Source organism: Chinchilla lanigera, unplaced genomic scaffold (assembly GCF_000276665.1).
Source record: "Chinchilla lanigera isolate Chin_1 unplaced genomic scaffold, ChiLan1.0 scaffold00051, whole genome shotgun sequence".
Taxonomy (NCBI): Eukaryota; Metazoa; Chordata; class Mammalia; order Rodentia; family Chinchillidae; genus Chinchilla; species Chinchilla lanigera.
The window spans coordinates 391,290-412,637 of record NW_004955452.1 but is presented as its reverse complement, the minus strand read 5'-3'; the positions used below and the strand labels follow the sequence as shown (position 1 = coordinate 412,637).

Below are 21,348 nucleotides of genomic sequence, written 5' to 3'. Positions count from 1 at the left end.
CATCCATCCATCCATCCATCCATCCATCCAGGGCCTCTGCTTCAATGATACCTTTCAGCTACAGACTATAGTCATCCCTCCCTCCTCTTTACTCCGTACCCCCTCACCCACTCAATTGCTCTTCCCCCTTACCACTTCCTGGCCAAATGTCTCCTTATTTATTTAGTGGGCTGCTAAGAGCTTGGATCCTGTAGCCAGACCTGAGTTTGAATCTTACTGATTCTGCAACCTTGACCAAGTTACAGAAATTGCTGTCTCCTTATGTATTGGAGTATTGTTGCCTGTCTCCCACTGGAACAGAGGCCTCTGGAGAGCAGAGAGTTTGTTGCTGTTGTCCCCTGATCTGCCCCAGGGCCCAGATTGAGGCCTCCCACATCATAACCCATCCTCATCCACCAGCAGATACCTGCCAGATGCCTGCATGGACAGTGAGAACAGCTGGGGGCTGCTCCAGAGTTTACGTCCTGTCTGTAAATATCATTTTAGTTAGGAAGAAGCACTATGAAAATAGAACAGGGTGCTGCGATAGAGAAGCAGGGTGGTCAGGGAAGGATTCTCAGAGGAGGCGACTTTCAGGCCAGATGTGAAGTCGGAAAGGGCGTTCCAGGTATGGAGAAGGGCAGGTGCAAAGGCTCAGAGGAGAGGACCAGGCTGCCTAAGAGCAGAAACACAGCCACCGTGGCTGGGGTGTAGTGAACAAGACAGGCACAGAGCATGCAGCGGAGTCCAGAGGCAAGCAGGGGCTAGGTGGAGCACGACTTTGTAGACCATCTGCAGGTGTTTGGATCTGTCATGGTGGGAAGGCAGGCAAGAGACCAGATCAGTATATATCCCAAAAAGACCACTCCACGCTGCTGCGTAGAGAATTCATAATAGGGGATCGAGGATGTGTTGTCTGGAATGAATAAATGAATGAATGAATGAATGAATGAATGAATGAATGAATGAATGAATTTATGAATGAATGAAAATGAATGTGTGAGTTTGGCCTGAGCTTAGCACATCCTGCCCGCCCCTGTGGAGCTGTGCAAGCCAGCTCCTGCTTTTCTGATCAGAAAGCTGCTTAGTCTTGAACTAAGAACTGACCTGCTGCTCCCCAGATACCAGGCCTAAAATACCATCTCCAGCTCCTCTGGGTAGTAGGCACAATTACAGTTATGCAGCCTCCAAACGGTGCACAGAATTGATTAAACGGAGTGGAAACTGCTGAGGCAACCAACATCACGGCTGGTGTTGCCCTTACCGCTGACCTAAAAACATGCTTTGGGCTGTCCCCTGTTCTCTGCCACCGGGTATAGCCTGGTCTGTGACCCAGGAAATCCACTCCAAGTCTCAAACTTGAGTTCCTAGAGCAACCATTAGAGGTCAGTCTTGCTGGGTGACTTTGGGCAAAGTCATAACCTCTCTGGGCTTCATTTTCTCCACCTGAAACAAGGAAAGGAAGATCCCTACGCTGGTATAGAGGAAAGAACTCAAGGGTTGAAGTCGATTAAAGTCTAATTTGGATGTCATCAGTTACTGTGTAACTTTGGGAAAACCGCTGGGCAACTTTGAGCCTGTTCCTCACGTGTAGGAGGGAATTAGAACCGTTCATGCCCAACTTAACCTTACATAGTAGTTATGAGAATTAAGTGGGTGGGAAAGTGCCTTGGAAACTGTCAATTGCTATAAAAATGTTGTTGATTTAACTACATCAGGGTTATTTTGAAAACTAATGAGAGGGGCTGGGGGTTTAGCTCAGCGGCACAGCGCCTGCCTGGCAAGCGCAAGGTCGTGAGTTCAATTCCCAGTACCAGAAAAAAAAAAAAAAAAAAGAAAAGAAAACTAATAAGAAATTAGTTGTGAACAGTCTTAAATAATTCCTTGACCCAACTAGTATTTTGAGAACAAAATACTGTATTGCTCAACTGGATGAGAATAAATGTATGGACCGGGAGCAGTATGGAGTGTGGTTATTGGACTAGAAAGCTCTTAGCAATGCGACAATTACTTAAAATACAGCCAAGAGCTCGGGCTTTGGGCTCGGTCAGTCTGCCGCTTCCTGGCGGAGACCCCAGTTACTTTTCCTCTGATCCGCTTCCTCCTTTGCCTTAGGCACATGGTGGCCCTCCTTGCCTCACAGAATCCCATCCCAGGTACCCAGTGACACCTCTGTCTTACTGGTTTTTGTTATTATTGATTACACCCCATGCTATGTGCCAGGTAGCAGCTGAAAATCTCACTTGTTTGTGGTTTCCTTTACGTGTTCATTTCTTTACCAAAAGTATCTAGCCCGCGCCATGCCTGGCTCCAGTGGGCTGTTTCGTGGCTCTTGCAGCAGCTGTGTGCGGTCCCATTTGTAGGTGCGGAGAGGCTGAGTCACCCAGGGCCCCTATCTGTCAGGTGGAGGTGCCTGGATTCACACCAAGGTCGCTCTGGCCCCGAGCCTGCATTTGTGTCCTCCACACCCTGTCCTTGAGGCTGGCTCCCCTCCCTGGATTTGTCCTGTGGCCATTGCCAGGGCCCTCCTGGCCCATGGATGCCTGGCATGGCTTGGCTCATACCCTCTCGCCTCCTCCTGTGCCTTTGGGAAGGAAGGAAAGAAGGGAAAGAGGAGAAAAGGAGGACCCTCCCTCTTTCTCCCATCATTCATTGAGGTGTAACATACACAGAGAGCACAGATCTTAAGTACACAGCCCGTTAAATATATTTACACTCCTGTAAGCCTCGCCCAGGCAGGAGAGAGAACATGTGCTTCACCCAGAAGCTTCAGCATGCCCCTTCTAGGCCAGCGCTTTGCTACAAGTGACCTTTTCTGATTTCTGTCACCATGCGTTGGTGTTACATGCTCTTCCACTCCATATGAACAGAGCCCTACAGTTCCACTTACTGTGTTGTCTGAAAGATGCATTCATGTTGCTGTGGTTCCCCATTCTTTGTCATTGCTGTGTATATTCCACGGTAGGAATATGATACAGTTCACTCAGTCCTCTGGGTGGACATGGGGGTTGTTTCCAACTGTGGGTGGAACTACAGTCTGCCCTCAGTATCCAGATATTGGTTGTAGAGACACTCATGGGTACACAAATCCACCCATGCTCCAATCCCTTGTGTGAAATGACACAGTATTTACACATAACCTACACATGTCCAGAGTATACTTTAAACCATCTTTTAGTTACTAATACAGTAACTTTTTTATCACTGGGACAAAATACCCAACACCCACAGCTTAAAGGAGGAGAGGTGTCATTTGGCTCATGGTTTAGGGGTTTTGGTCCATGGTTGGCTGGACCCAAGGCAAAAACAGCATGGTAGAAGTGTGTGGCAAAAGAAGCCTGCTCAACCCGTGTCAGCCAAGAAACAGAGAGAGAAAGAGAAAGTGGAGGAGGAGTCTAGGACAAGAACACACCCTTCCAGGTCACACCCTGAGTCACCCCCTCTCCACAGACTAGGGCCTACCTCTGAGCACCAGAGATTTCTGGAGGAAATTTTAGATCTCAACTGTAACCGTATGTAAGTGCTCTGTAAGTAGGTGTTATGTTGTATAGTTTAGGGGAAAATGACTAGGAAAAAGCTCTGTACATGTTGAGTACAGACCCATCTTTTTTTCCTGAATGTTTTGATCTGCAGTTGGTTGAATCTACTCATACAGAAACAAAAGATTGAGAGAGTTGACTTTTGTGAATGGAGCTGCAGTGAGCATTCATGTATGTGTCTCTTAGTGGACACAGCCCTGTTTCTCAGCAATAGCATTGCTGGGACAAAGAGAAGACATGTATTCACTGTCAGGGATGCTGTCAAGCCATTTTTTGAATGGTTATACAGATTTCCACTGCCACCAGCAGTGATGGAAGTGCTGTTGGCTTCTTCTCACCAGCACTTATTGTTGTCAGTCTTTTTAGTTTTAGCCTTTCCAATGGGCAAGTGGTGGTTCCTCTTTGGGCCTTTACTGTCCACTTCTGTCATGCTTAATATGTTGGCCGCCACGTTGTACATGTACTGGCCATTGAGATGCCCTTTATGAAGTATCCATTTGAATCTTTGGCCCATTTTTTGCTTCTTTTCTTTTTCATAACGGTTAAAGGAGTTGTGTCAATGCAATGGATGTAAATCCTTCGTTGACACACATATTGAAAACCCCAGTCTGGAGTTTGTTTTCACGCTCTTAAAGGTGCTGAGTAGAAGTTCTATGTTGTAATGAAGGCTAATATATCAAGCTTTTCTTTTGTGGCTTTTGATTTTTGTGTCCCCTTCCAGTATCCTTTGCACCTGGAAGGATTCTCACTGAGATTTTCTCCCGCAGGGCTGGGAATGGCCACATGGAACAGGCCAAGCCAGAGGCAGCCTCAGGGGGCCAAGCCAGCTGCAGACGGGGAACCCCATGTGCCCCTGGGCCGGGAGCTGACAGAGGCCAACCGCTTCGCCTATGCTGCCCTCTGTGGCATCTCCCTGTCCCAGCTATTTCCAGAACCTGAGCAGAGGTGAGTTCTATTTTTTTTTTTTCAGTAATGGAAATAAACCCAGGGCCTTCACATTGAGCCATATCCCCAACACTTCCTTTGTTTTTTATTTTGAGACGAGGTCTCACTAAGTTGCCCCAGCTGGGCTCCAACTCGAAATTCTCCTGCCTCAGCCTCCCAGAGTGCTGGGATGACACGTCTGTTCACCACACCCAACCAAGGGGTAGTTATTGACAGTCAAGCTGCCTGCCAGGTCCTTGGGCACTATAAAGTCACAGCCTTACCTAGAAGGGACTCAGTCTGGTTGAAGGATAAGACATCCCTTCCTTCTGTTATTCACTCATTTATACCTTCGCCAGGCATCTTTTGAGCACCTATGGTGTGCTGGGCATGCTTTGCAGTACATGGAGGGCGTATGCAAGTGAGTCAAATAAGACACTCACCTTTTCTCCCTCAAGTAAGACCATCTTTTAAGGGGTGAGAGATTTATTCATTCATGAAACATGCATTTGTTGAGTACCTACATATCCAGTGTGCTGGATACAGTGCACAGCCCTGTGAGAAAAGAAAGAAGAACAAACAAGGCCTTGCTTCTCCCCTTGAGGTGCTTATGTCTAGGTGGGGCATCCACCCGGCTGATTGTAGCAGTGACAGATAGAGATGCCTGAAGGCTGCGCTGGGATTAGATGTGGCATTGGAGTACCAGGATGGCAGGTTTAATGGTGATGTGATGTTTCATATCTGCAATTGCGGGTACCTGCTGTAAATGTGCTTGAATCATGTATTTGGAATCAGAACAGCAGAACTGTTAAGCACATGGGCTTTGGCCTTTAAAACCTCCAGGATTTCTCCGAGGGGGTCTGGAGGCAGCAAGAGACCACTGAGGAGGCTGATGGGGCTGCTCCAGGAGCCAGGACAGTGATGAATGCTGGAGGGGGACACGGAAGGAACGGTGTTTCCTCAGGGAGCATGGAGTTGACTTGGGAATTGGTTGGATATTGGGGGTGAGACTGAGGCTGAGCTAACTGTGGCCCCAAAGGCTCAGGCATGGAGGAGAGTGTGGGAGGCCAGGGTTTGTATTACTGGGACTGTGTTCTTGCATCTGACACCCACACACACACTCAGTGGCTCCTCTCATGCCTCGGATTTGGGGTGTTTAGGTTTTCATCTTCTCTCTCACTACTGGACTGATTGCTGAGCAGATTCATCTTGGTCAAGGTCCCCTCCAGAAGGCTGTTCCTCCCCATCTGCTCATTCTCATGCTATATGTGTGAAGCCTCATCTTTCCAGAAGCTTCCTCTAACCCCTACCTACTAAACTGGTATCTAGCCAGGAAGAACTGTGTGTTCTTTCCTTCTATAAAACAAATACTTACAAGCGAACACTGAGCCAGGCCCATCCTGGGCACCAGGTGGGGGAGCACTGGGAAAACCGAGCTACCTTAGGTCCCATGTCCCCTCTCGCAGCCCGTATCCAAACATGGCTCTGCACACAGGCAGCTGCTGGCCTCTGTAAGCATGTACCACGAGGCTCCCTCCTGTGTGTTTCCAAGTCAGGATGCCCGGTGTTGCCACATTTTGTTGATCTGTTTTCTGAGACACAATATATCTTTTTAAAAACTTCCATCTTTTTACAGCCCAAACAGGCTGTTGGTTTCAGTTATCTGTAGAAAACACTCTGCAGTTTTCACCCACATAGGGCTTAAAAACAAACCCAAATTATTTATTTCTTATCCATATTGTAAGCCCCATAGAGTAATTGTTCCTTACAGTACATTGTATTTATGGGCTGGGATGTAGTACAGTGGTACAGCGCTTTCCTAGCATGCACAAGGACCTAAGTTTTAACCCCAGCACTGCAAAACAGAAAAAAAAAATTATTAAACAATTCTATCTATTAAAAATGAGAAATTGGTAAGGTGGAGTAGAGGTCAGCAAACTCCTAATGCTAAGAGTCTGGTATTTTAGGCTCATGGCTATGTGGTCTGTGTCACTCACCTTGCTGTTGTAGTCCAGAAGCAGCCATAGGCAGTATAGGAAGGAGCGTGTGTGTTACCAATAAAACTTTATTAGTGAAAACAGGCCATGGGCCAGATTTGCCCCATAGGGCTATAGTTTGGTGGGAGAAGAAGGTAAAATGCACATCAGCTAAAACTATTTGTATTTCATGCACCACAGTCACTGAGTTTTGTGTGTGTGCCACCATTTACATCGTGACCGTAATTCACATAAACCCTAATGTTCTCAAGAGGCTGAGCTTGCAGAGCTCCGGGACCTAAGCCAGGCCTGTCTTTCAGCTCCTTCTGCACAGAGTTCATGGCAGGCCTGGTGAAGTGGCTGGAGCTATCCGAAGCCGTCCTGCCAACCATGACTGCGTTTGCCAGTGGCCTGGGAGGTGAAGGAACAGACACGTTTGCTCAGATTTTACTGAAGGACCCCATCCTGAAGGGTGACCCATCATCGATCACTCAGGTACACCTTGCAGCTGGGTGACGGCTGCCGAGGACAGGGGAGCCAGTCATTTCCTTTCCCGATGCCGAGGACAGGGGAGCAAGTCATTTCCTTTCCCGATGCCGAGGACAGGGGAGCAAGTCATTTCCTTTCCCGATGAGTCTAAGAATCACATCTAGTGGGACGGAATGGTTGCGAGATAAAATACCCATCATGATCTATGATGATGACAGTCATCGCTGATGTTGATTTACTATCAATTTAATGCCCTGATGGCACTTACGTGCTTGTACCTTTACAAAAATTACTCATTTAATTCTCAGCTTCCTGAGGGGAGGAATATAGGTTGAGTATCCCTTCCAAAATGCTCGAGACTAGAAGTGTTTCAGATTTATTGGAAATATTTGCATATGCTAATGAGATATTTTAATGATGGTACTCAAGTCTAGACAATCGGAATCAGAAAAAAAAAATTCTTTTTAAGTGCTGGGGACAAAAACCAAAGCTTCAACCATTCTAGTCAAATGTTCTACCACACAGCTACATCCCCAGGTCCATGGGACCCAAATCTAAAAATGAAATTCATTTATATTTCATGTATACCATATACACATAGCCTAAAGGCAAGTTTATCCAGCATTTTTTAATAATTGGGTGTATGAAACAGAATTTCATGGTTTGGAATGTTTTTTGAGCATCAGATGGATGCTCAAAAAATTTCAGATTTAGGTGCATTTGGATTTGGGATTTTTTTTTCCTTTGGGATTAGAACCGCTCAACCTTTATAATTATTCTCATTTGATAGTTGAGAAAAGAGAAGCACAGAGAGGTTGAACAACTTCCCCAAGCTCACACCACTCATAAGAGGTCAAGCTAGGATTTGAACCTCCGTGGTCTGACTCCGGAACCCGTGCCCCGCTCAGCTGTGGTGCCCCTGTGCTTCTGGGCACATCATGGGCCTGCTGTGTGTGCAGTTGAAGCAGGCAGAAGCTTGTGACCTGCCCTGCTGATAGGCTAAGAGGAAGGGGAGGAGGCAGCCCCTTCCGCTCCCTTCCTCCTGTGCCTGAAATTCGTACATTTGTTTCCTCATTTGCTAATTTGTTTATCGTCTGAGCGCCAGTATGCAAAAGGGCAGAAGGGTTTTGTCTGTCTTGATCTGCACAGGGGAGGAGTCGATGAACATCTGTCCCCTGACCTGTCCCCTTGCCTGTCCGCTCGCCACTGACTCCCACTTCCTCTTTCCTCAGGACCTCCTGAGCTTCTCACTCAAGGAAGGTAAGTGGATTTGCTAAGCTCTATAAAGTGTGGGTGCCAGGGAAGCCAGTGAGAGGTGCTACCACCTGTACGTGACCCTGGCCGCGGCAGCCATTTTGGCAAGGGAAGGACGAGAAAGCAGTGTCACTGGCGAGCTGGTGAGTCCAGTACTCTGTGCTGAGCACCGTGCGGTACTGCTTTCACACCCATGCCAGTTCTCCCTCACCAGCCCTGTAGTTTTTCTTCCCAAGCGGCTCTCAAGTCTGGCCCCTCCCCCACCACCCACCCCCCTGGTCTCAGCCACCGTCCGCCCTGCTGATAGCTGGAGTCTTCTCACTGGTCACTTCTCGCTGGTCACTCTGGCTGCCCTGCATCCTGAATGACCTTTTCCAAGGCCTTGTGACCAGGGACAAGAGCTAGTTGTTCAATTTTCTAAAAAAAAAAATATTTTTTAATTTATAAGATCTTTGGTTCTAAGAACACAGTCACAGTCACGTATGATGGCACATGCCTGTAATCCCAGCACTCTGGGAAGCTGAGGCAGGAAGATCACAAACTAGAGCCGAGCTTTGACAGTCTACCAACTTAGCAAGACCTTGTCTCAAGAAGGAACCAGATGCTGGGGGATGTAGTTCACTGCAAAGGCCCTGGGTTCAATCCCCAGTACCAAAAAAAGAAGAGAAAAGAACATAGTCAAAGGCCTTTAAAAAGAAGCTTGCTGTCACAGATGAGCCAGTTACCCAGGTCCTTTCCCACAGAGGGAATCCATGAGGGCAAAGCCTTCTTCTGGCTTGTTTACCATTATTTCCCACGCCTATCCCACAGAGGGATCTATGGTCAGCATTTAGTATTTGTGGGAGGGAAGAAAGAAGGAAGGAAGGAAAGGAAGGAAGGAAGGGAGGAGGGAGGGAGGGAGGGTGGAAGGAGGGAAGGGGCGGGGACAGGGAGAAGGAGGGACAGAAGAATGGATGACTGGCCTTTCTTCAGAGATCAAGCTTAGATCAGGAGCAGGGTGGTTTGCCTGAGAGTCCTCCTTCCTGTGGAGACCCGCAGGCTCAGGGGAGGAGCCCACCCTGCCGATGGATTCCTCTCTGGGTGTGGGACAGAGTGAGTAGTCGTGGAATTGACCTAGAAAATCAACATGAAAAGCTGCATTTCCCAGAACTCCTAGAATACTGGCTTTCACAGAGTTTGGGAATCTTAGTCACAGAATGATTCCCTACTGGCAGCTGGGTGTGATTTTTTGAGAGTGCTAATCATTTTCTTCTGATCAAGTTGAAACCTGCGAATCTCTTTGCCCACACAACTGTAAAAACGTGTCTTCTCTGCTGCAGGTAGGCAGTCTGCGCTGATAACACGAAGTAAGGCTTACTCAGCTCTGCTGTGTTAATATCTGGGCTCGATAATCCGGGATGGTAGGGCTGCCCTGGGCACTGCAGTATATTTAGCAGTGTCTCTGGCCTCTGCCCGTTAGATGCCAGTATCACTTTCTGGTTGTGACAACTAAAAATGTCTCTAGACATTGCCGATGCTCTGTAGGGAACAAAACAACAAAAAATCTCGCCACCATCTCAGGCAGGGCCAGATCATTTGCATTCAGTAATCTTTATAGTCACCCTGATTGCTCGTTGCACCCCTTAGATTGTGAATTATTACACAGCATATAACTCTCAAATCAGCTACTGGAATATGTGCTGTTATCTCCACTGGGAGGGAATTAAGGTGCAGGAAGGTTAAGCGAGTGACCCAGGGTGACATTTCAAAGTTTCAAAGTACCATGTATGGTGAGGTGAATCTCACTGTAGACTCTGTATTGGTGCCGAGGAAACTTAAATGGAATCATGACTTGTGTCCTCTGGATTCTGAACTTGTAACCTGTGCTCTGAGAATTAGCATTAACGCAGGGACACGGTGCAGGCACACGCACGTGAGCCACAGCAGTCTCTGCCACAAAGTGATGTTCTGCAGAAAGTCTGTTCCTAGAAGCCAAACCCTGACTCCCTGAAGAATCAGGTGGCTTTGAGATGTGCCCCCTTGGCTGTGGAGAACTGCAGGTACAGTGACCTACTTGGTCAGTTCTCTGCCAGCCTCCTACAATTTGTTATCGATATGGAAACAGCCTGATTCATCCATTTAGCAAATAAGAACTGAACATCCAAGCTGGGCATTGTGACAGATGTCTGTATTCTCAGCCCTCTGGGAGGCTGAGGCAGGAGAGTCACAAGTTCAAGCCCAGCCTGAGATTTAGCAAAACCTTCTGTCAAGCAAACAAACAAAAAGGGGTGCTTCAGCTTTTAAAAGACAGCCACAGTGGAGTGAGCAGAAGTGTTGACACCAGATAATCCTGCATTACAACCTTTTCCTCCACTCTTCCAGCTGTGTGACTTTGAGAAAGTTTCTCAGTCTCTCTGTGCCTGTTCTTCCCTCATCTGCAAAATAGGGCACCATAGTGCCAACTTCCTAGGCTCACTGGGAAGAAGATTAGCAAGTTCCTCGCAAGCTCCTCACGGGAGGCCTGGCACATAGGTCAGGCCTAGGATGTTGGTCGCTGATTCCCTTCGTCTGCAGAGGCGGCAGGAAGGTCCTTTTGATCCCTTCCCTCCAGAAACAGCTGCCTCCAGACTATCTGGGTCTGAGAAGAACTGGCCTCTGCAGGAAAAGTCTGGCTCCTTGGAGTAGGAACAACCCACTGCCCAATCCCCTGGAGGGCTATCAGGAACCGATTCCAGAGCCCCTCCCCTGCATGGAGAGCTGGGGAACCCAAGTTTTCATGGGCTCCCCTGGTGACCTTTTGCTCACTAAAGTTTAGGAACAGCTGTCCACACACTGTGGTCGCAAAACCCCATGTTACCATGTTGCTCTTGGACTCTCAAGTCCACTCGACCTTGGACTTTGAACAGTGCCTGTCTGAGGAAAGGACCTCAGAGCCCAGCTCCCAGTCCTCGATCCAGAAGTCCTGGACTGGAATTGGAGCTATCCCAGAGGCATCGGGGGATCGGGGGTGCTGCTGCTGGTTAGAGCCTCTCCTCTCCGGCAGGGCTCCCTCTACTCCGCAGTCAAAGGTCAGGAACTAATCTAGATTCAGAAGGCGGCTGTAAGGGAGGAGCAGAGGCCAAAGGCAACCGATGGGCTCGGGAGAAGCGTTCAAGTCTGCAAGACAGCGTCCTGCTGCCTCCTGGCCTTGCTTCTCGTGTCACCTGTGAGGTCAAGAAAACGGCTTCTGCAGTTGGCTTCCCACCTCACTCCTCACCAGCTGGGTGAACCTGGGCAAGTGCCAGAGCTTCTGCACCTCTTGCCTCTCTGCTAAGCCACAGTGATTCCCAGGATCTGCCTCCCTGGTGGCCGGGGGATTCCAGACACGAGGACATGCAGAGGGAGCAGCACAGAATCTGGTCCAGAAGGAGCAGTAAACGAAGCTTTCAGATTAGAATGATCGCCCATCATGCAGTGTTTCTGCCAGAAGGGGCTGTGAAACTCTCAGCATCACCATCCACCATGCTTTGGACCTCTCCCAGCAGAGATCCATTCTTCTAGTCACTCGTTCACTCATTCATTTCCTAGTTTATCCTTGAGTCCTGCAGAGATACTAAACCTCTTGTTTTTAGGCACTGACCTAGGTGCAAGGGAGGTGAAGAGGGTTTGGCACTTAGGTGCAAGAGTATAAACCATAAACAAGTCGGCAAATAACACAGTGTAGTTTGAAATGGTGATGGGAAGAAATCCCTCTTGGTGAGGGGACAGAAAGCGGTGGCTTAGGGCCAGGGAGGGCTTCCCAGAGAAGGTGGCCTTTGAGGAAGGGAGTGAGCCATGAGCACATCTCAGAGAGTTCCAGGCAGTGACACAGTTCTGGCCCTTAAAGGAAGAGATGACCCCACCCCAAGGAGGAGAGAGAAACCCCCACGTCCCCAGGGAGCAAGACTTGGAAGGTACTGAAAACAGAGGGGGTCCCAAGAGGAGGTGGGAAGCGGGAGAGAGCTTGGGCTGCTTGGCTCAGTGAGCACAGCCGGGGAGCCTGCAGTCAAGGGAGAAGTTCAGCGAATGAGCCAGTGCATCTGGACGGTGCATTTACTAACTGGGGCATCATCTCAGGCACAGGGAGCAAGACCAAGGATCCTGCCCCATAGGATTGACGTTGCTGAGTGTTGTAGTGAGGGCTTGGAAGGAAAATAATTTAATACAGAGCACATACTTTATAGGATTATTTTGTAGTAGTCACCCAAAGAGTCAAGTACAAAGAGTGCAGGAAGTCTGCCCATACACTGAAGACCCAAAGAATCCAGCTGAGGGCCTGGAGCCCATGGCCATGTCCTGCACATGTCGAGCCGAAGACCTAGAGCCCGTGATAGTGCCCCCTACGAGTCCAACTGGAGGCCTAGAGCCCATGACAGTGTCTCATGTGGGCCTGTTTCAAGGATCTGTGCTGGGAAGGCAGCAAGGTCAGTGGTAGAAGCTAGAAAACCTGTGCCAGGGGGATGAAGGATCTGTGCCAGCAGGCTGAGGGATCTGCAGTGGAGCCAGGAAGCGATGCTCAAGCAATGCTTTGGGGGACCAGAGCTTCCCCAAAGTGAACTGCAGCTTACTCAGTGACAGTAAGGCCCCACGCTCCTTTGACAATGAGAACAGCCGAGTTCCTATCAGGAAAGCCAGCATGACAAGCTCCTCCAGGAGAACCAACAGCCCCAGGAGAACCAACAGCACCTCTTCTTCTTCTCGAGTTCTCTTTTTATGCTGCTGGCAACAGTCCTCAGGTGGGCCTTCCACATCCAGCACCACGCTGATTCAGTTAGCTGGGTGTTACAAGTTGACCAGCAAGTGTCAATCCACCACACTGAGCCACACAATAACCCATAATGCAGCAGTGGGAAACAGGGTGATGGGGACAGGATGACTGGGGGATAGGATGCTCTAATTCCGGAGCCACTGTCCTCACCAAGGAGTTGATCTTTCAGTTGAGAACTGACTGATGGGAAAGGGCCGGCCCAGCAGAGTTTTGGAGGAGGTGCTTCCCAAGTATGGAGAACAGCGAGTGCAAAGGCCTCGTGGCAGGCTGAAGCTTGTTCTTGACAGGACAGATGCTGCTGCATAGAGCAGGGACAGGTGGATGGTGAAGTGAGAGAGGATGGCGGGGAGGGGCCAGATAGTGTGCTCTTGCAGACCAGAGGAAAGCAGCGTGGATTCTATACGAAGCGCTGTGGGAGCCGTTGGAGAGTTGTATTAACCCAAGGAGAAAACACAGTCGGATTGATGACTTTGAAAAATCTCCGTGGCAGATGAGGTGCAGGGATCAGAATGAAGGATGAGAACCCAGTGTGATGGCTGCTGGAGGTTGACAGGCGGTGGCAGATGGTGGCAGTAGAGATGGAGTGAAGTGCTCAGACCCAGGACATAGAGTTTGGAGGTGCAGCTGTCAACACGGGCTGGGAGACTGGATGTCTGGATGGTGCACCAGGAAAGTCAGGAACAGTGCCCAGGCTTTTGGCCTGAGCCGCAGAGTGGACGGATAGATGGGGCACATGTGGAGACAGGACAGGCGGGCCCTTGGGCAGTGAGCTGGTCACGTGGCAGGCTGGCAGTAAAGCTGAGACCAGAGAATTCTCATGGTCTGTGTATCTTTTTTTTTAAAAACTGTTTTTCGGTTTTTGGTTTTTTTTTTTCCAGTATCGGGAATCGAACTCACGACCTTGCACTTGCCAGGCAGGCACTGTGCTGCTGACCTAAATCCCCAGCCCTGGTCTGTGTATCTTGGCATGCATGACCCCATCTACTTTCCGTAGATAGAAGCTCAGCTCCAAAACCAGTGGCCCAACCGCCAAGGTCCCTGACCCTTACACACAGCTGTGCCTGACATCCTGACCATGGAAATGTTAATCACCTGTGCACCTGGCAACCTGGCTCTAGGAGCTGAATCACTGCAACCTTGACCCATGGAGTATGTTTGAGCACTAATTATAATTACTACCCATTATTCATCAGGACCAACCTTTGATTGCCACTGCCTGATTATCACCGGGCACAGCAGCCTCTTGTTTCTTCAAAGCCACAAGGACCTGCTTTGTCTACAGAGGTTTTATTCACCCAGTAACCCCAACATGCAACGTGTGATTGTCTGTCCCTCGGCACGTAGTCAGTACTTCCCCCAGGCAGTTGACCAAGGGCATCCAGGAAACGTGGTTAGACCGTGAGAGGTGACAGATAGCCACCTCTGAGGACCCTAGGTTAAGGAAGGACCTGATTTCTTCTGCTGAAACCTCAAACTTAAGACTTTGGGGACTGAAAAAAAATAGTTTGGGGGTGAAGTGATGTTGAACAGGAAACACATAGCCAGGGAAATGGGGCTCCCCTAAGCCAGGGCTCGAGAAACCTCACTTTGGAGAAGTTTCTCAGCTTGTAAGGCTGATGAGCAGCTAGAACTGGGAATTAGCATTATCAACCCCCAGTGTCTCCACAGCGCCCCTCCGAGGAAGGTTGGTGTAGAACAACTGAATGCCAAGTCTTGTCTCTCTCGTTGTGGAAGACACCCAATGTGGAGGCCAAGAGACTCAACCCTTGAATCATAAAGAATTTGATATAAAAATCAGAAGTTTGTTCATAGGCACACATTTTGACCTCTTTGTGGGTGTCTTGCCCCAGACAGATGCTGAGGTTAGACACCCAGGTGGGTGAGCTTGTTGTCCGTCCAGTAAGACACAAACGAGGACAAGCACATGGGGAGGCGCCGGGAGAGAGGCTTCTGTAGGGGACCTGAGACCCCATAGAAGGAGTGATCCAGAGAGAAATTCACAGAGGAGGGGCGCCTGAACCAAATGTTGGGGGGAAATCCCAATTCAAGGTTTAAGTGATAGAATAATGCCCTACACACACACAGGTATCCATATCTGGATTTCTGGCATCTGGGACTCTCTCACCCTACGTGGCAGAAGGATTTTGTAGCTGTGGTTGAGTAAAGCGTCTTGTGAGGTAGAACCCATCCTCCATTCCCCTGGAGCTCAGTTGTCACGGGAGTCGCATGGGCTTTGTTAGGAGAGAAAAAGGAGGCATGGTGAGAGAAGCAGAGATTTCTGGCTTCCAGAAGCAGGAAAAGGCAAGGATCTCATTCTCTCTCAGCACCTCCAGAAGGCACACGGCCCTCCCAACACCTCGATAAAGGACATCCGACTGCAGCACGGGAAGATATAATTTGTATTGTCTTAAGCCGTTAAGTCTGGTATTTGTTACAGCAGCCATAGGAAACTAATACAGCTAACTCTGCACAGAACACTGTTGTAAGTGATGTATATGTACTTCCCAGGATCAGAAGGATAAAGGCCCCTCGGATAGAAAACAGGAGAGGAGAATTAAAACAGACTGTCCAGCTAGAGAGCCTCAGGGCCAAGGGATGGTGCTGAGGAAGGGTGGGAGCCGGTGAGAGCTGATTTCCACAGTGCCAGGCTACCAGGCACGGACTAAGCTCTGCGGGCAGTGGTGTGATGGGGGCAGTGCAGAGTGGCTTGGCAGGGGCCTCTGAAGAGGGGCCCAGGAGCTAAGCCAAGTGGGAGCTTCAGAGATGGGAGAGGTGAGATGGGTGTAGGAGGAGGGAGGACGATGGGGGCCCCCTGCCCCCAGCTTGGGTGATGAGCAGCTATTGCATTCTGGGGTCACTGGAGTCCCTCATGCCATATAGGGCCCACGGAAGGGGGTTGATGGAAATCAGTCTTAGATGAAGGGGACACCTTGCTTAGGATGCTATCCATCGTGGTGCTGCCTGAGGACAGAAATCCTTCCAGTGTGGTCGGTTCATTTTACCTCTTTCAGCCCCCTTCCTTACTGATGAGGTATTAACATTCTTACAAGCTTTAGGCTATATAATGAGAGTTTGGTTAAATTTTGATAGATTCACTTTTTTCAATTATAAAGTTAACTCGGTTCACTATGGGTATTTTTTGTTGTTTTTTGTTTTTGTTTTTGTTTTTTTAAGACAGGGTCTTGCTATGCAATGCAGGCTGGGCTTGAACTCACTGTATAGGCCAGGCAGGCCTCAAACTCTCCTCAATCCTCTTGCCACAGTCTCTCGAGTGCTGAGATTACAGGCATGCACCACCACACCTGGCTCACTATGGGTAATTTTGAAAAAGAAAATCGCTCACTCTCGCTAGTGTGGTATACCAGTCCTTGTGCTAGTGGTGGTACGTGGCTATAATCCCAGCACTCTAGGAGGCTGAGGCATGAGGATTGCCAAGTTTGAGCCCAGTTTAGGCAAAGTACAATTTAGCAATAGACTATCTCAAAAGAAAAAAGAAAGGGCTAGGGATATAGCTCAGTGCAGAGGCCCTGGGTTCAATCCTCAGTGTTACACTCACACACACACACACACACACACACACACACACACACTCCCTATGTAACGTATTTCCTTATAGTCTTTTATTTCCTATGAAGTGTTACATTTTGTTTTGTCTTGTTTCCCTTAATTGGGACCCGCTGACATATTATGGAGTCCGTCTTCTGTCTACTTTTAAAATTTGTTTCACTATGTATGCATTTTTTCCAAAAGTTATAGCCAACCTTCCTTGGGAATCATTTTATGATGGACCCATAGTTTTCCACAGAACAGATACACGTACACCCTGACGCTAGAAATCTTCAGATTATTCCAATTTATGTTAAAAAGCAGACTTATTTACTTTATTGCCCTTGTTTACCAAATACAGTGTTTTCTACATTAAGGATTTTTAAAATTAAAATTCAAAACTGGAATTCTTGGAGCAGAAGGGGTGCACATTTTTTAAAAAGCAGATGCATATTGCTAAATTTTCCTTCCAGAAAGTTGGTACCAGTGTATACTCCCACCACAGTCTCTTGAGCTGATTCCCACAGTGCCAGGCTACCGGGCACGGACTAAGTTCTGCGGGCAGTGGTGTGATGGGGGCAGTGCATCCCACCAGTGATGTCTTTGAGTATCAGTTTTTTATCATCCTCTTATCAGCATTGGGATTGGGCAAACTGATCTTTGTTCATTTGACTGGTGAGAAATACCACCTGGCTTTGGGTTAATATTTTTTTTGTTTTGTTTTGTTTTGTTTGTTTTTGGTTTTTCTCCGGTACCGGGAAGTGAACTCACGACGTTCCGCTTGCCAGGCAGGCGCTTTGCCGCTGAGCTAAATCCCCAGCCCCCTGGGTTAACATTTTTGGTAGTTGCATAGTATTCTATCCGGAAGCTGTGCTATTGTTGCATTGACTGGCTCTTACAGGGTTATGTCTTAGGTTATTTTTAAGGTTGGGGTTTGAGGTTCTGTCATTTACACTGCTGTTAAGATCTCTGTGCTTAAAGGCCAACTTGATTTGTCTGCTCATCTTTTTCTCTCTTGAGGGCGCTATGATGCTCGGGCCAGAGTCCTCGTTTGCCACATGACCTCCCTGCTGCAGGTGCCCTTGGAGGAGCTGGATGTCCTTGAACAGACATTCCTTGAAAGCCTGAAGGAAACCAAAGAGGAGGAATCTGAGTAAGAGCCCTGTGACCCTTGGCAGGAGCCACAGATTTCCACCTGCAGATAAGAGGGCTGTCCTCCCCAGTTGAGAGATGGGGCAGGGAGGCAGCAGGAACATTGGATGGAGAATTCCAGGTGCAGCCCTGACTCACTGTGTGACAAGTCGCTTGCCTCTCTGGGCCTCTCATTCACAAAAAGGGGGAGAATGGATGATTGCTAAGGGCTGTGAATCTATGTTATTAACATCCACCCGGTGCCCTGACACCCTGCTCCACTTCAGGCCCTTATGACTGTGTGAGCAAGGTTCTGATACTAGTCTATGGTTTGACTTTGGGCAGGTGACCTTTCTCAGACCTGCAACTGTCCTATCTGCAAAATGGGTAGAAGGGTAGCACCTTGCCAGGGTCATTAGGAAAAAGGAAAGGGATTATATCTTGGTTTTGGTTTTTTACTGGGGTTTAAATTTGGAGCCTTTGTGCTGAGCTATATCTCCAGCCTTTTTTTGAGACAGGGTCTCGCTAAGTTGCCCAGGCTTGGCTCAAAATTGTGATCCTCCTGTCTCAGCCTCCCAGAGTTTACAGGTATGCATGTGGGATTACAGGTATGCATGAACACACTTGACTGGAAAGGGGTCATGTTATAAAATGATCAGTCCAGGGCTGACACATAGCGATGCTTAGTGGATACAAATCTCTTCCCCTACCTATCCCGAACCCATCAGTTGTACAGCAGCTTTGCTATTGTGTATGGCCAGAGTACATAGATAGAGGAAAATTATCCTGCTAATTGGCCTGAGCAAGCTCTTTGCATACGCCTTCCACAGAGTCAAATCTCAGTGCAATAAATCAGTCCCAGGCACAGCCTAATTGCAGGCTGCGGACACTAAGCACCCTTGCCCAGCCCTGGGTTTTGTTCATCTGTCGTGGCTTCCTTTGAGCAGCTAGGTCACACCATTTCAGCCCAGCTGGAAACTTAATCTCAACACCAACTTCAGAGCCAGAGCTGTCCTCCTGCCACCGGGGCTTCTGAGGCAAAGGAAAAGGCATTACCTTGAGAAAGGAGGAAATGTGGTTTGTTGAAACAACCTAAAAACATTCCTGCTTTGAATCCCAGAACTGTGTCAATAAAGAATTACCTGGCACTGAGCAAATGACCATCATCACAAGGGCTGCCCAAATTCTTTCGCCATATTGAAAATTTATAGGGTCTTATCTGCCTTGAAATTAAGGAAACGCCCTTATTATTTGGAAATCTTTTTATCAGAAAAAAAATGTATTGCCTAGAAGAATTTACTTGATAATATTAAGAATGCTGGATCAAGGCAGAAGTTTTAACAAAGCCTGGCTCTGCTATTTTACCAAATATATGATCTTGGGAAAATTATTTAACTTTGCTGGGCCTCAGTTTCCTGACCTGCAAAATGAGGGTAATAATAGAGTGCTTCTCACAGGGCCTTTGTGGGCTGAAATGAGTTCATACATACAGAGTACTTCAGCTGGGACAAGTAACTGCTGGACCTGGGACAGAGTAACTACTCCATAAATATCCATATTTGTTATTGTTAACAGTCCCGCTATAACGAGCACATATGAACCCTTTCCCCAGAAAAATATAGTTTTAAGGACTATGGAGACTCAGATTCTATCAGTGGTCTCCAGCAGGATCTGAAATCAAGAAGAAACATAGCAACTGTGCAGCCTGGAGACCTGATTCTTAGTTTGATTCTGCTGCTAACCCTCTGTGTGGCCTCGGACAGGTTGCCTGCCCTTTCTGGGCCCCAGCACCAGTTGTTTCACCTATGCAATTAGAAAATCAAATTATACGTGGATTTCTTTTAACTCTAGGTTCTATTTTTGTTTTTTTGGTTTTTTTTTTTTTTTTGGTTTTTCTCCGGTACTGGGAACCGAACTCACAACCTTGCGCTTGCCGGGCAGGTGCTTTGCCGCTGAGCTAAATCCCCAGCCCCTAACTCTAGGTTCTATGTTCTAGGAGGTGAGCTTATCTGAGGCGCTCCTTTGCAGCTGGGATCGCGAGTATGATGCGTCACCCCAACTTTCTTGGTCCCACTCTGAGCCCTAAGGCCATCCAAGCCTCCACCTGTGGCATGCCTGTGCCTGTCTGTGCTTCAGTTTCTTTGTCCCTCACAAGGGGATGATGTTAGTATCTGCATGAGAGGGTTGTGGAGAGGATTAGGCCAACACGCATCAAACCTTGGCATTGTGCCTGGCACACAGCAGGAAGCATTACTGGGGCACTGCTGGAGGTGGACGCTGCTCACCTTCAAGGAACATGGTCACCATCCACCTTTCACCGAGTGCTTCTGAGTGCAGGGACAAACCACCGTATCTGATCCTCATAACCATAAGCTGGGGATTCTCAAGTGAAACAAGTCGGACAGGTGGCATTACTCACCATGTCACGCCACCGGCCAGTGGCATCATGATTCAGCTATGATGTCCGGCTGGATGTCATTTGCTGAATCCCTCAAGACTTGGTTTACAATCGCAGGTTCCCTCCTTAACTCTGAAGAAGGCAGTAAAGAGAATTCTCTATGGGGCCATCTGAGCTGTCACTAAGAAAGGATCTCTAGACCTCAGAGACAAGCTCATCCTGTTTGTTAACATCAGAAAAAAAAAGATTTTTTTTTTTAGGTTTTTAACCGCAGGTGGTGGGCTGGGGTGTAGCTCAGTGCAGAGTGCTTACCACAGGTGCACAAAGCTGAGTCCATTTGCCAGCAATGGAAAGAGAAGACAAAACAGCAGGTGGTGGTGAGGATGGTAGGGATCGGGAACGCCCTCTCGTGGGAGATCAGATGGAAGGGTATAAAAATCTTTGTGGCTCCGTGACATGAGCAGAATTGTTTTGCTCTAGGAGTATCTTTGACATCAGCTTGGGATGTGGCCCAAATCCACAGCGTAGCATCAGCCGCCGTCCTTAGTTGACATGGAACACCAATGCAGCTTCATTTCTGGCATTCCGAGGTGTGATTGTATGATGCTGTGGACTGCCATCTTGTCTAAAGAAAGAGCAAAGTCTGCAGCAGGGACAGAGCTGTCGTTTGCATTCAGAATTATCTAAATCTGTGCTTCTGAGGCAGAGGAGGGGAGCTTCTAGGTGTGACTCAAAGCACACGCCTCCTGGGCGTTAGAGGTTGCAATTCAGTCAACTGAAGTAATTGCAAGAGTAAAACACTGTGATAATTAACAGTGACTGGGAAATCTATTCATTTTATGTAGAAAACAATTACTAAGAATGTGCAATTTTACATAAATAGAGAAATAGATTAGCTGTTCGGGTGAATATCAGGAGAGAGTGCCTCAGCTAAATACCTTTAGGGAAAAACGCCTTCTTTTCAAATCAACGAATGTTTATAAACATTTAGTAACAATGCAAGCAGAATATTAGAGGGGCTGGGGATATAGCTGAATGCTAGAGGGCTTGCCTAGTACGTGCAAGGCCCTGGTTTCCATCCCCAGCACTTCAAAACAAATCTTTAAAAAGAATACTAGTAGAAGTGAGAGAACATACCATCCATCTAATCTTTGTAAAGTTGATTTGAGATACTAGAATTCATGCATTTAAATCACACGCCCGTCGAGGACCATATAGTATTTATGTCTTAGTTACTTTATTCACTTCAGGCCATAATCTTTGCTTCCGTCAAACTCAGCTAAAAGTGATGACCGCTGGGTAGCTTAGATGTGCAGATGTCACTGTACAAACAATCTAGAAGCAGAC

At 48.0% G+C, this 21,348-nt stretch overlaps 1 protein-coding gene across 1 annotated transcript in view; it reads left to right on the top strand.

Annotated features, from left to right (window-relative positions):
* Tmco4 (transmembrane and coiled-coil domains 4) overlaps positions 1-21,348 on the top strand; it is an 87,123-nt gene that overhangs the window by 13,264 nt on the left and 52,511 nt on the right. The window contains exons 4-7 of the mRNA XM_005394664.2: positions 4,286-4,463; positions 6,739-6,913; positions 8,140-8,167; positions 17,493-17,625. Of these exons, the coding sequence (XP_005394721.1) occupies positions 4,294-4,463; positions 6,739-6,913; positions 8,140-8,167; positions 17,493-17,625 (506 nt within the window). The 5' untranslated portion in view covers positions 4,286-4,293. The remainder of the gene's footprint in view (positions 1-4,285; positions 4,464-6,738; positions 6,914-8,139; positions 8,168-17,492; positions 17,626-21,348) is intronic.